At 39.0% G+C, this 13,096-nt stretch overlaps 3 protein-coding genes across 3 annotated transcripts; all 3 read left to right on the forward strand.

The window, feature by feature from the left end:
- Positions 1-288: 288 nt before the first annotated feature.
- Positions 289-2,510, forward strand: LOC133521877 (MOB kinase activator-like 2). The gene is made up of 2 exons (XM_061856985.1): positions 289-371; positions 2,063-2,510. The coding sequence occupies exons 1-2, from the start codon at positions 321-323 to the stop codon at positions 2,402-2,404; spliced, it is 393 nt and encodes a 130-aa protein (XP_061712969.1). The 5' UTR covers positions 289-320; the 3' UTR covers positions 2,405-2,510.
- Positions 2,511-5,604: 3,094 nt separating this feature from the next.
- LOC133521876 (uncharacterized) lies at positions 5,605-7,751 on the forward strand. Its single transcript, XM_061856983.1, has 2 exons — positions 5,605-5,936; positions 6,558-7,751. Exons 1-2 carry the CDS (start codon positions 5,880-5,882, stop codon positions 7,281-7,283), a joined length of 783 nt encoding a protein of 260 aa, XP_061712967.1. The 5' UTR covers positions 5,605-5,879; the 3' UTR covers positions 7,284-7,751.
- Positions 7,752-8,412: 661 nt separating this feature from the next.
- LOC133521875 (uncharacterized) lies at positions 8,413-10,012 on the forward strand. The gene is made up of 2 exons (XM_061856982.1): positions 8,413-8,560; positions 8,931-10,012. Exons 1-2 carry the CDS (start codon positions 8,531-8,533, stop codon positions 9,981-9,983), a joined length of 1,083 nt encoding a protein of 360 aa, XP_061712966.1. The 5' UTR covers positions 8,413-8,530; the 3' UTR covers positions 9,984-10,012.
- Positions 10,013-13,096: the final 3,084 nt, after the last annotated feature.

Genomic DNA, 13,096 nt, shown 5'->3' on the forward strand with positions numbered 1-13,096 from the left:
ACAGTTTAACTGCACAGGTATAGCTGTATAGAAAATTTCGCTCGAATGCCACACACGCTCCTTTTTACCTGTGCAATTGATAAAACTGTGCAGGCAGACCCTAGTGTGTATGGCCTGGCCACCTTTACGGCGCGGAAATAAACCAGGCAACCGCCATGATGATATCAACATTCTTCATTATTGACTTGTCGTTGGTATTATTATCGGGTTTTTCTAGCGAAGTAAAATAGGGCACTAGGTTATGATGCAATTTCCCTATATAGATTGCTATATATAGAAAATGCTTCTTTATAAAAAATAGCCTTACGCAAACCATAGCTATGGTGTACGTTAGAGTTGTTTTCTTGGCTTTGTTAGCAACCCTATGGGAGGTGAGTGCCCTAAATATTAATTTACATAATATTATACCTAAATTTTAAAGCTGTTGAAAGAAATGACGATCAAATTAACCTTGTATCAAAAATTAATAATTATAAGTGACTATTTGAAGTAAATTTTCGAAGGATGCGGATATTTTTTTTTTATAACTATAACTAGAGGCAAACGTACAGATGAATCTCGCCTATGGTAAGCAAATTATCGTTGCCCATGTAGACCTGCAATGCAAGGGGTTGCAAGTGCTTTGCCGAAATTTAAGGCAAAAGTACGCTCTTTTCTTATTTCTTTATTTCAGGTAAACATCTGTAACTTACAGCTAACAAGCCAAAGCGTTACAAATATTAATTAATATATATTAACATTACAATGATTTAAGACTAACAAAACTTCGTAACTTAAGAACTAACACATTAGGATGTTTCGATTACTTTCTTACATTGCTGAATTAAGAAATACCACGTAGAGTGAAACAGATCACACTGGGTATGATGTTGCGGGTCGGGTGCGGGTTAAAAGGTTTGAAGGTGTTATCAGTCCGAAAATACCGTGGGCGACAGTTCATTCCACAGTTTAGCTATGCGAGACAGGATTTTTTATGTGGTTGCTGTTTTCTCGAAGAGAAAACCAACTTGGAAAATTATTTACTCGAGTCGTCAAGTCGAGAACTGATGATGGATCCAGGAGAAATCAGTCTTCAAATATTAGTAGGTACTTTTTATTGAAAGTTGTAACTCGTGCATTCGCTCTCGGAAAGCATCGTTTGGTGAAGTGGAACTGCTGATAAACAACAACATTTAAAGCAGTCCACCAAAATCCAGTATTTTCAGCTGTTTTGTGAAGTCGGTTATTTCCATTGAACTATTATTACTACGTATAAAACCGGCACAGAGAACCAATATTTTGTGCCATGAGTTATTTTGACAACTAACAATAAGAAGCGGAGCGTGAACCTTGCGACCTAAACGCATAAGCGCCATATTTTTACGGCGCTTACGACGTTTTGATCACGTAATTGCGACAATTTCATTGTTTTGTATACCTTCTCTGTAGTAATAATAACTCAATGGTTACTACAAGCTATTATTTAACTTACAATGTATGTATGTTCGGGTCAAATCGTGCAAGCTACCGTAAAACCACCCAACTATAGTCCAATACTGCAACTATGGTCCACAAGTTCAAAAGGAAATTAAGTATATATACCAATGTTCCTTGTGGTTTACTCCTAGTTTTACCTTCCATTTATAAACATACTTTGCCTTAGAACTACAAAAATATAGTAAAATACACACCTGAACGACAAAAATTGAGTTTATTTGTGGACCATAGTTGGGAGCTTTGGACTATAGTTGGGTGGTTTTACGGTACTTAAATTATACCCACTATCCCTTATTAGATTGAGCTGAAACTTCACACACATTATGTGAGTCGGGTGACAATGCAATATTATGATACCATCGAGCTGATCTGATGATGAATATAGGAGGTGGCCATAGAAACTCTATGATTAAACAACACAACCTAACTGTGTTTGCGTTTGTTAAAATTGTCTCAGTGAGTTTTAGTTGCCTGTTGAAAGAAAAGTCATTGATAAAACAAAAATTACAAAAATTACAAAAAACTTATTTTTATGTTTAAAAGTCATTTTGTAAAAAAAACTTATACTATGTGTTTCCATTCGCAGGTATCAGAATGCAGATACGTACTCCGCCGCGTCACGCCCTGCGATCTGCAGCCGTACGTCGTATCTCACGTTGCCTACTCCTCAAGATACGAGCGCGCACTGGAGAACATCGTCTCTAAACTGATACAGGCTTTAGTGGTCACCAATGTTGAGAGTGAGAGCGGAGGGTCTGGAGGTGCTAGCGGCGGCGGTGGGGGAAGCGGATCTGGTGGGACCGGTGGTGGTAGCGAAGGAAATGATGGATCTGGCTCTCCTTTAGAATCGCTATTAGGCGTCAAAGTAGATGCGATCGGACGGTCGCTGCTTGACTTGGATGTGCTGCCTGACAGCATTGCCGGATAATGTAATGCATGTCTAGAAGTCATAACTTCCGCGTTTGACAGATTTGTAGTATAAGCTTGTTTGTGTAACGTCCACTTTTATGAATCTAATAAATAACTACTGCTGACTTATTATGTAATTTATTTATTAGATGCCTTTAGCGAGGGGAGGACGTGGGGAGGACAAACCCGATATAAAAAAATATATTTTTTCATTCGAATTAGAACTCCACGTACATGTGGAGTTGTGTGTGTGTGTGTGTGTCACATATAGTTCCAATTTCAAAAACCCTTTTGTTCGAATTATCGGGTTTCACTACCCACCCCTCGTTATTATAGCAGTGTTTCAAAAAATGCGTGAATATACAAATAGTGGGGATCCGTTTTTGGGAATATTTGGTATCTTGTTCTGATTAGGCAAAAGTTATAAAAAACATTTTTGACGCGTAAATTTTTTGGCTTTTGTATAGAGGCTTGGCCGATTTGTACGACGAGGCGGATATAAAAAAAAATTCGGTGCAAAAAAAATATTTTTATTTTTCCTAATCTGAACACGATACCGAATATGCCCTTAAACGGATCCCCACTATTCTTGTTACACCTTGCACATCCTAATTAATAAGGACTTGTGTTGTGCACAAATCACGCGAGGCTCGAAAGGGGGGGGAGGGGGGACACGAAAAAATCACGAGAAATCACGTTGGGAGAGGGGGGGTATAAGAAAACCTACGACGTGTATTTTTCTATTGTGAACGACACTAAGAAAAATATCTACCACATACTTTTTCTCGGTTTTGTTAAACATAAATCTTCACTTATAGCACTTCAAAATAGCGAGTCTAAACAAGATTTACTCAATACAATACTAATTATCTTAAAATAAGGTCTAATGAAAAAATAAATACACGTGAGGTTATGTGGGGGAGGGGGGGTTCGCCAAGAACCTCACCAAATATCACCAAGGGGGGGGTTAAAAAATAGCCGAAAAAACCTCGCGTGATTTGTGCACAAGCCCTAACCAAAAATAACATAAAAATCCATTGTAGAGGATATTATTCTCTTTTAATAGGATACATTTGTACGACATGTACATGATCTACCCCAATATCAACATTTTATTCGACTGCGACTTATAACCAGAAAGTAGGGTTATGGGTAATACCTAAATGATTCAATACAACCTGTAGCATAGGGTACTGGACGGATTTTGCGGATTTCAATAAAATAGACATCGTACATTCGTTATTGGTACATGAGTGCTATGCAATGTATGCAATACGAAGTGTTTAAAATTAACGGAAGAAAAAGGTTTAGGGCTTAACCTTTTCAACGCTTTCTCTCTCGCATCAAAATGTGGCATACACGCCAATATGTCAACTATTGAGGAACGAATTTAAACTTTATCTGTCAACAGTAAAATTGCTTTGACAGCGTCTGCCATGACCTCTTTAGTGGTCGTTGGCGTGGTTGGCACGACAGCACACGACCACTTTAGTGGCTCTTGGCGTTCAAAAGGTTAAGGCAGTATCTTACCTGAGCGAATTACTTGCGAACGCGAAGCGGCGCGGCGCGGCGCGGGTGAATTCAATCCTTTGATACCTATGGAAGTGTCCTAACGTGGGCGATCTCCGAATGCCGTTGGCCCGCCGCGTCGCGCCGCTACGCGTCACGTCGCGTCGCATTCGCGAGTCATCGCCCACGTAAGCCGCGCTGTAATGTGATTGCAAAAAAAGATTTTAGGTGTTAATTGGGATTCAAACAATAGTGACAGTAATCAGAGACACATACAATTTCTGGGATCCCTGTTTGCGTGTCTTAAAATTTGAGCTTCGGGGACCACAGGGATCAGATGGCATAAGAAAAAGTATGCGACTTTTTTGTTTTTTCTTTTTTTCTCTGGAGCTATGGATTTAATATGATTACAGTATATGGCGAAGTCAAAGCTTATTAAATTTCACATAAAAAGATATACTATACACTGTATGAGTATGAAATCTGAAATAAGTATTTTTTTTTATAACTATTAGGAAATGAAACACTAAAAGTACTTTGTGCAACGAAGGGAATAAGTGATATTCTTACCTTCGGGGAGTTACACACAATATTTTTCATCACACTTGCGAAGAAAAAACATAATTTTAAGCGAAATAATAAATACGGTGACATTTGATATAGGCATCGAAGGCACAAAGCTATCCAGCATTCAGCCACGATTGAATATTCTGTAAATAGTTATTTGTTTTAGAAGGGGGCAAAATTGTTGTTTAACAGCTCGTGCTAATATTGTTATACGGATTGTGAAAATAAGCTATAACTCCTTCGGGAGCTATAGCTCCTAGCTTATTTTCACAATACATAACTCCCGCGGGAACAATACATGCCTTTGTCCTTCAGTATACCTGCATGGTATATTTAAGATCTTTTTCGAGCAAGTGTGATGAAAAACACTTATCAGTCGCTCAATACGTGACATGATAATACTTTCGTATGCTCAAAGATCAAATACCTAGGCCTAATATATAGGCACTTATCAAAATTTAACCTGCGTAATATTCTAATATTTCGTATTTTCCAAAGACACGTGCACAAGGAAGACTGCTATTCTTCATACAATGGGGGAGTCACCAACTGTGGGACGTCGCTTTAACTTTCATCTGTAAATGAAACTTGTTTTATTTATTGTCATTAATTGCATACATGTGCATTCATGCATATAAATACATGGTGATATTACCTTAAAGTTAGGAAACGTACATGTTACCCTGTGAGGGTGTTGCAATATGATTGAAGTTGTCTTACAATTTCCTTATTAACTAATTTATATAGCAATACAAAATTTTGGAAAGTAGGTCTCTAGTATTATAATTAAATTACATTTACAATAGTTTATTTAATATAATACAGTTATCTCCCTTTGAATATGTTTATTATAATATAATGTTATATTCCATATTTTTATTTTATTTTATGGATTATCCCTAACGAGTCTTTTGCCTAAAATCATTTAATTCAATTCAATTTATTCTCTGTACAGATTTTAAGTACTAGTAACTGTAAATGACTAGTTTGCGTAACGACATATAGTTTTCATTGATTTAATTTTTATTCCTAATCGGTTCTGCGTTGTTAATTACTTACTTACTAAATTTAATCAAACGTATTTTGGTTAAAACTAATAATTTCTAATTGCTGTTTCCACCAACAACAAAATTGCCAAATGTGACCACGTGTGACAAGGAGGAGGGGAGGGATAAAAATTCATGATATTCACGTCAAGTAATTTGTAGACTACCCCTAAATATGGAACTCGGCAACCGTATGAGTGACATTAACACATTAACAGTCTTCGTTATTCACTTGTCTCTGTTATTATTATCGGTTTTTGTTGCCACAAATTAAAAATAGGTCGCTAGTTTGTGATGAAATTTCCCCAAATAAAAGCCTATATATAGAACATGCTTCCGTATTAAAAATAACAGCCTTACACATGAATAGCTATGGTGTACGTTACGAGTAGACTTGTATTATTGGCTTTGATATCCACCATATGGGAGGTGAGTGCCCTAAATATTAATTTACATAAGGTTTTAAATCTTTGAACGTGTGTTGATGTATGCTGTAATCTTATGAGATAAACTTATGAAATAAACAAATAATAATACGATCAATAACTAACAGGATTGCAGTAGGATACCTAAATGCCTCTAAACACGGTATTTCACGAGAAACCCGAAAGATTTTAATAGTGTATTTCTGATCATATTTAAAAACTAAAAAGTTTAAAAGTTAATGCCAATTAAAACAAAACATATTGTTATTGTTACTTCAAAATACAGGAAAAAGTCATTTTAAGTGACATTTGATTTTTATGCACCTACAAATACATTAAAAAAAACTTGTAAACAATTTTTTTTGCGAAATAACAGCGATCTGCAAAATTGCATGGACATATGATGAATGAAGTCATTCATAAAGTAGGCATGCACTTTATATAGGTATAGGTTACTTTACTTTTACTTTAGGTATAGTCAGTCATCATCAATAGTAGCGTATTAGACTACGCATCAAGAGAATCTACTGTTCTCTAATAAATTGCTTAAGAATTGAAGTATTTGTGTCTGGCCATTTTGACTTTTGCGTTTATGATTTTGTCTAATATGTATTTTCATCCGCAGGTATCGGAATGCGGGTACGTACGCCGCGTCAGGCCCTGCGAGCCACTGCCACGCGTCACACCACGTGTTGTCTACCCCAACCGAAGAGAGCATGCGCTTGAAAACATCATCTCGAAATTGATACACGCATTAGCGGTCACCAATATTGAGAGTGGGAAAGGAGGGTCTACAAGGGCTGGAGGTGCAGGCAACGGAGGTGGAATTAAGGGTGTAGGAGGAAGTATAGGAGGCGGTATTGGAGGCGGTATTGGAGGAGGCGTAGGAGGTGGCATAGGAGGCGGTATTGGAGGAGGCGTAGGAGGTGGCATAGGAGACGGGATAGGAGGCGGTATTGGAGGAGGCGTAGGAGGTGGCATAGGAGAGGGGATAGGAGGCAGTATTGGAGGAGGCGTAGGAGGTGGCATAGGAGGGGGCATGGGTGGTATCGGTGGGGGAATTGGAGGTGGTATTGCTGAATCAGGTAGCGGATCTGACGATGGATCCAATAGCGGATCTGCTGGTGGACCCGAAGTAGGTGACAGTGGGAGTGAGACAGGTGATGGTAACGATGGAACTGATGAATCCAGTTCTCCTATTACGTTGGCATCGCTACTAGATATTGATATAACTGCGCTTGATGAGACGCTGCTGGACTTAGAAGTGCTGCCTGAGAGCATTGTGAGCGACGACGACTTATTACAGTCATTGTTGACATTAAATCTTGGTCCACTCTTAGCGGCCTCTTAGTCATCTAAATGTGCACTTGTGCAGTCAGCAGGATAAGTAGCTAAGCAGGCAGACTGATATCATAATGCTATCTCCTTTACCCTTTTTAAGAATAACCCAGAGTGAAAGAGATGGCATTAAGGCCTGCCTCGCCACTTAGTTTTGCAGCAAGTATAACAATAATGTTGAACGTTGGAAGAGTTTTTTAAAGTCAGACCAAGATAAGTTGGCAGCGATTTTGACTTTACGACCTGACGTGACGTGTCGACAGCACGTCACGGGTTAAGTAATAATTTCATAGAAGTTTGACGTTTAAAAAACACGTGCACCGTCTGGGCTATTAAAATCGCTGCCAACTTATATTGGTCGGACTCTAGTCGATTCTGTATCATTAAACTTGTGCCTTTTGTGCTCTAATGTAATTGTACGATATTTTAAGTATCCGACAAGTGATGATTATTTAATAAAAAATATATTGATGTGTTTTAAGCCCTTTTTTCATTGTTACCCGTCCTAGCTCGATACCTAATGAGGAACTTTAAGATTTAGATTTTTATATTATAATAAGTATATCTTATCCCATGTAATTTAATAAGATATTTTAAAATTCAAGTTCAGTTTATTAAAACATCTTATAGCCTAAATAAATCCGTCTCTTTCACCAATACCTACAATCACCGATACTACACTGTGTGAAAACCTCGGAACGCGCCAACTTCTTCGATCGTTCGTTCGGCGTTCAAAAGGACATAGTACTAAGGTATAATAATGAATTCACTTCGGTTCTAATTTACGTGTGTACGATAGCGCGTATGCTAAAGATTTCAAAAGTAAAGATAGGCCCGTTCATATAATTCCGACCGAACATTCTCGTTTGCTGTGCCTGGGTGGAATGCTACAACACGATTGGTTGATGAATTCGCGTCAAGCACGAGATACGTTGCAATCGCAACTAGTTGCGTTGGACTGCTTGGCTTGCATTTGTGCACTCCGGTGTTACTGACACAACTTTACGATCAATAGCGCTTACATGCATTGCGCAAGCGATTAGCGACTCATGCGCAAGCAGCGCATTCATCAGATCTGTGCGTACTTTATCAATTTGCTAACGCTTTTCCGGGGTTATACCTTGATTTATAATGCCTTTAAATAGCTATTAATTGTGATAAGTGGTAAATTCATTATGATCAAATTAACTCTGTTAATGACAGCTATAAAACGAAAATCACTGCCGTGAAGGTTCATTAGTGAGGCATTAAGACAGCGATATGGACCTTAAATTAGCAACTATTTTAACGGTAAGTTGGCGTAGAAAATAGTGCCAAAGTATAAATATACAATGTAAGAATTGTAAAATAAAAACCTGTAAAAAAAAATGAAAACTTGCTTGATTACTGCACGGCAACCGCACTAAGCCATGTCTTTTTAGTGCACAATTTAGTCTAACAATTTTAACCTTGGCAAATGACACCTTCACTGATACTTATTTGGCAAATTATTTTGATATTATAAAGTAGGATAATGTGTAGGTACTGCCAGGCCGGATTTAGAGGCCTAAGGCACTTAGTAGGGCACTTAGAATTTAGGTGAGCCCCTTTCTCCATTTAAAAACCATTGCTAGGCTCCCTGGGCCCGGGCCTTGTATTATTTTCTTTTGATTTATTCCAGATAACAGCAGCATTAGCCGTTTCTGCAACCGGCAACCCAGTTCCCCCTAACAGCTCGACAGCTCCTGCTAGCAGCCCAAAATACGTTCCAGTGTTCATCTCTGCCGACGCCCTCAACCGCGTAACAAACGAGAGGGATGGACAGGCTGCTCAGCCTGTTGAATCTGGGCAGGACAAATTAAATGACATCAACAAGGGAGCACAGAATGCTCTCTACGGCCCGCCTGCGCCGGTATATGAGCATCAGCCTGACCAACATGAAACCAGCTACACCCCGCCACCGATGCCACAAAATTATCAAAACAATCAACAACAGTACCAAAATATGCAAACTCCCATACAGCAAGCTAATCCTAATCAACAACCGATACAACAGTCGTATCCTAATCAACAACCGATTAATCAGCAACCTTTTCAAACTCAGCAACCAAATCAGATTCAGCAATATCAAATCAGCCAACCGCAGTCTCAGCCTTTTTATCCAATCAACCAACAACCCGCTCAACCAAATCAGATCTTAGTTGCTCAACAAACAGGGTCACAACCTTTATACGGCAACCAACAGCAACAGCAAATATTACCTATAAATCAGCAACCACTGTTAAACCAACAACAACTCATAGCTCAACCAGTCCAGACGTATCAGCAACCAAACCAACTACTCATCAGTCAACCCGGAAATCAACAATTGTTAACACAATCTACACAGCCTATTTTGTTAAGCCAGCAAGGTCCAATGCCGAACCAGCAAATACTTCTGCAGCCAAATCAAAACGGACTTATACAGCAAATACCGAACCAGCAAGGGCAGCAAGCCATAATCTTACAGCCAAATCAAAACGGACAAATTATTACTAGCAACATGAACCCGATCCAACCTAATCAAGTGAATCCAGGGTACATTCAAAACCAAAACCAAAACGTGTACGCAGTTGTGCCTTTAAATGGACAAAATTTGGGTTCGAACCAAAACCACCAAAACGTAGGCTCGAACACTTATCTAGTGCCGGTGCAACAAGTGCCTAATCAAGTTTTCGCTGTAAATTCTGGATAATAAAAGACTTACACTACCTATATATGTAACTGCGCATTTTTAAGACCATTTCTTAAAGGAGCCCACTGATCACCAGTTCGCCGGACGTTATCGGCCTGTCAGTTATTCGCGATTGTCAGCTTTTGCACTGTTTGCGAATAACTGACTGGGAACCTGGGAACTGGTAATCAGTGGGTCCTTTTACAGTAAATATGTACCTAATATTTAAAATAAAATATCCATTGTCAACATCCAGCCGGTCAGAGGGTAGGCCGATAGCGAAGTTCGCTAATAGCGGACATCTTTCTCTGTCACTCTAATCATGCCTTAATTGGAGTAAAAGAGAAAGATGCCCGCCACTTGCGAACTTCGATATTCGCGGTTATAGTCCAATACAATACCTACGGGTAAGTGTGGCAGCGGGATGCTGGCAATAAACACTAATAAATGTGTAAAGAGTTGCAATGTGAAGCCATATGTTTTAATTATATTGAAAAAAAAAACAGGAAAAGGTCGCATCTACCCTAACCAGGTGTCTATAGTCTGGCTAAATATGAAATTAAAATCTTTATTTCAGGCAACTAGTGACCCATCTTATCTTATCTTATCTTCTAATTACCGGGGGCCCTTGCGGATACACTTCGACCCATAGAGATCTTTTGTGTAGTTGCCCCCTAAGGAAAGACCCATTAGCTACTCAAGAGCCTTTTTGACCATTTCCATGTGTCGGATGATGGAGCTTATGGGTAGCCAACTAGTGACCCATAGATAAACACCTTAAAACTAACAAACATATTATAACAATATATTTTAAAACTAAACACTACAAATCATATTATTGTTGCGATGCATTACGCAACCCCGCAGTGCCAGGGAGCCGGCCTCGAAACCGCCGAAACTTGACACAGTTCGGCGAAAACTCCTCCTTTTTTGAACACACTCATTCTTCTCTTTCTGGATTTTTTTAACTGCAAGCTTACTGACAAATTGGCGAACTAACTAAATGTACTAACAATGTAATGTTTTAAAGCATTGTTAATAAACTGAGTTAGAATGATATATTGTTTTAAAGCACACGCGCAGTTGTAAATACTATTCAAACTACTTTGCTATGCACTCACGAAGTGTATTTATTTATGTTAAAACCTACACTTACGGTAATTTCTGTAAAGTACGAATACCATTTTATCTAGGGTCGGCACACATCAATACCGTTAAAACCGTTTCAAGAAACATAATGGCGAACAATTTACAATCTACTTGCACAAAATGACCAACTTAATGCTGTAAGGGATGCAAATGTACCTAAATTTTATGTTAGAATAAAGGCCGAAAAGACCGATTTCAGCAGAAAATAAATTGACGTCAATCTTAAATTTAATCACCAATTTAAGATTTATAGTGATACTTATTTAAGCGCTCTAAATTTTAAAAATGCCCCCAAACGCAGATACTAGCATCACAAATTGGTATTCTTGCATCCGCACCTCCACTTTATTGAGTTTATTGGTAATATAATATCGGTCATAATCGGCGTTTGCGTCCACACCACCTGATTTGATCAGACAATTTAATCAGATTGGCGAAAAATTGTTCCCACCTGGACTGGTCTTCTACTAGACTGGACTGTAACCGCGGATTTACATTCGCGGCTCGTGGATCGGCTCGCGGCTCGTCCTGTGTCTCGGCCACAGCCCCTAAGCTCGGCGAGTTTGAAACACAAGCGGCACGGTATATATAAGGTTTGTAATCGAATGAAAAGCTCGCGAATGTAAACAGCAAGGGCGCATCCTCCGCGAGCCCCCTTGACTGGTGTCGCGCCCAAAAAGTGCAGGTCGTATTATTATTTGCCATCTTCGTTATAATTATAACATAACATCAAATAAAAAAGGTACCTAAACAGTGACAAGTGGCAACCCTAATGCTAGGTTACCTTAGATAGGCTAGTAAAACTTAATTACTCCCTAAGGTACTCGTAGGTACTTAGCATTCTATTGCGCCTTATACTCCTGTCTAATTGACTAAATGTACTTACGAACTGAATGGATCTTTCGCTTGCCTACCTACTTGTTTAGTTTTCTGTTCTAACAAGGGGGTATAATTTTTTGCGGGATACTCACAATCAATGCTTAGGTTCCTGCTTATTTAAGAATTTTTAAAATATCTTTCGTAATTCTGCCAAATGTCGTCAACAAAGTAAGTTTTGTAGTTTTTGTAAGGGCGAATCGATTAAAGTAGTACTTACTTACTTAGTATAACGGCTTCGTGTGATTTAACTGCTCTACCTGTAGTCTATCAAATGCGGATATTACCGGCTAAAAAAAGCCAAATACATCTGTCAACATTTTGAGAAAAAACGTATCCTCTATCTACCGCGGTCGGAGATCTCCGTCCAGTATTTTATGCTCCCTATTACGTACGGTGGTTGATGGGTGGAAGGTGCTCGACTAAATTTCATAGAGGACACTGGCAATTTCTAAAGCCGCCATTTATTATGAAAATGACGGATTCAAAACGGTGGGCAATTTTCAAAACGGTCCTATCCAAATACGTATATACGGTATATGCGTTAATGACGGTAATCTTCAGCCTCGGTAGAAGATAGAAGGGTGTTTTTAGGGTTCCGTACCCAAAGGGTAAAACGGGACCCTATTACTAAGACTCCGCTGTCCGTCCGTCTGTCACCAGGCTGTATCTCATGAACCGTGATAGCTAGACAGTTGGAATTTTCAAAAATGATGTATTTCTGTTGCCGCTATAACAGCAAATACTAAAAAGTACGGAACCCTCGGTGGGCGAGTCCGCCTCGCACTTATCCGGTTTTATTTACAGTTTTGTAGACGACAGGCTACTAATACTAAAGGTGTACGAGGATCATCCGGAGGAAAAGCGGTTATTAGATCCACACTTGGCACGATGCAAGAATCATTTTCTGTTTCTAACAAAGTATTATTTACATTTAAAATATTGTTAACGGAAAACGACCCTTGCAAGTCATCGGGTCCCGTTGACAAGTGCCTGGCGGCCGTGTGGATCTAATAAGCCCTAAATACTGATATAATGGCCTCGACAAAGGTAATACAGCTAATAGCGATTTGCAATACAATGCGGCATTTAAACTAAGCTCGCATAGC

The sequence above is a fragment of the Cydia pomonella genome, chromosome 10, assembly GCF_033807575.1.
Source record: "Cydia pomonella isolate Wapato2018A chromosome 10, ilCydPomo1, whole genome shotgun sequence".
In the NCBI taxonomy this organism is placed as follows: Eukaryota; Metazoa; Arthropoda; class Insecta; order Lepidoptera; family Tortricidae; genus Cydia; species Cydia pomonella.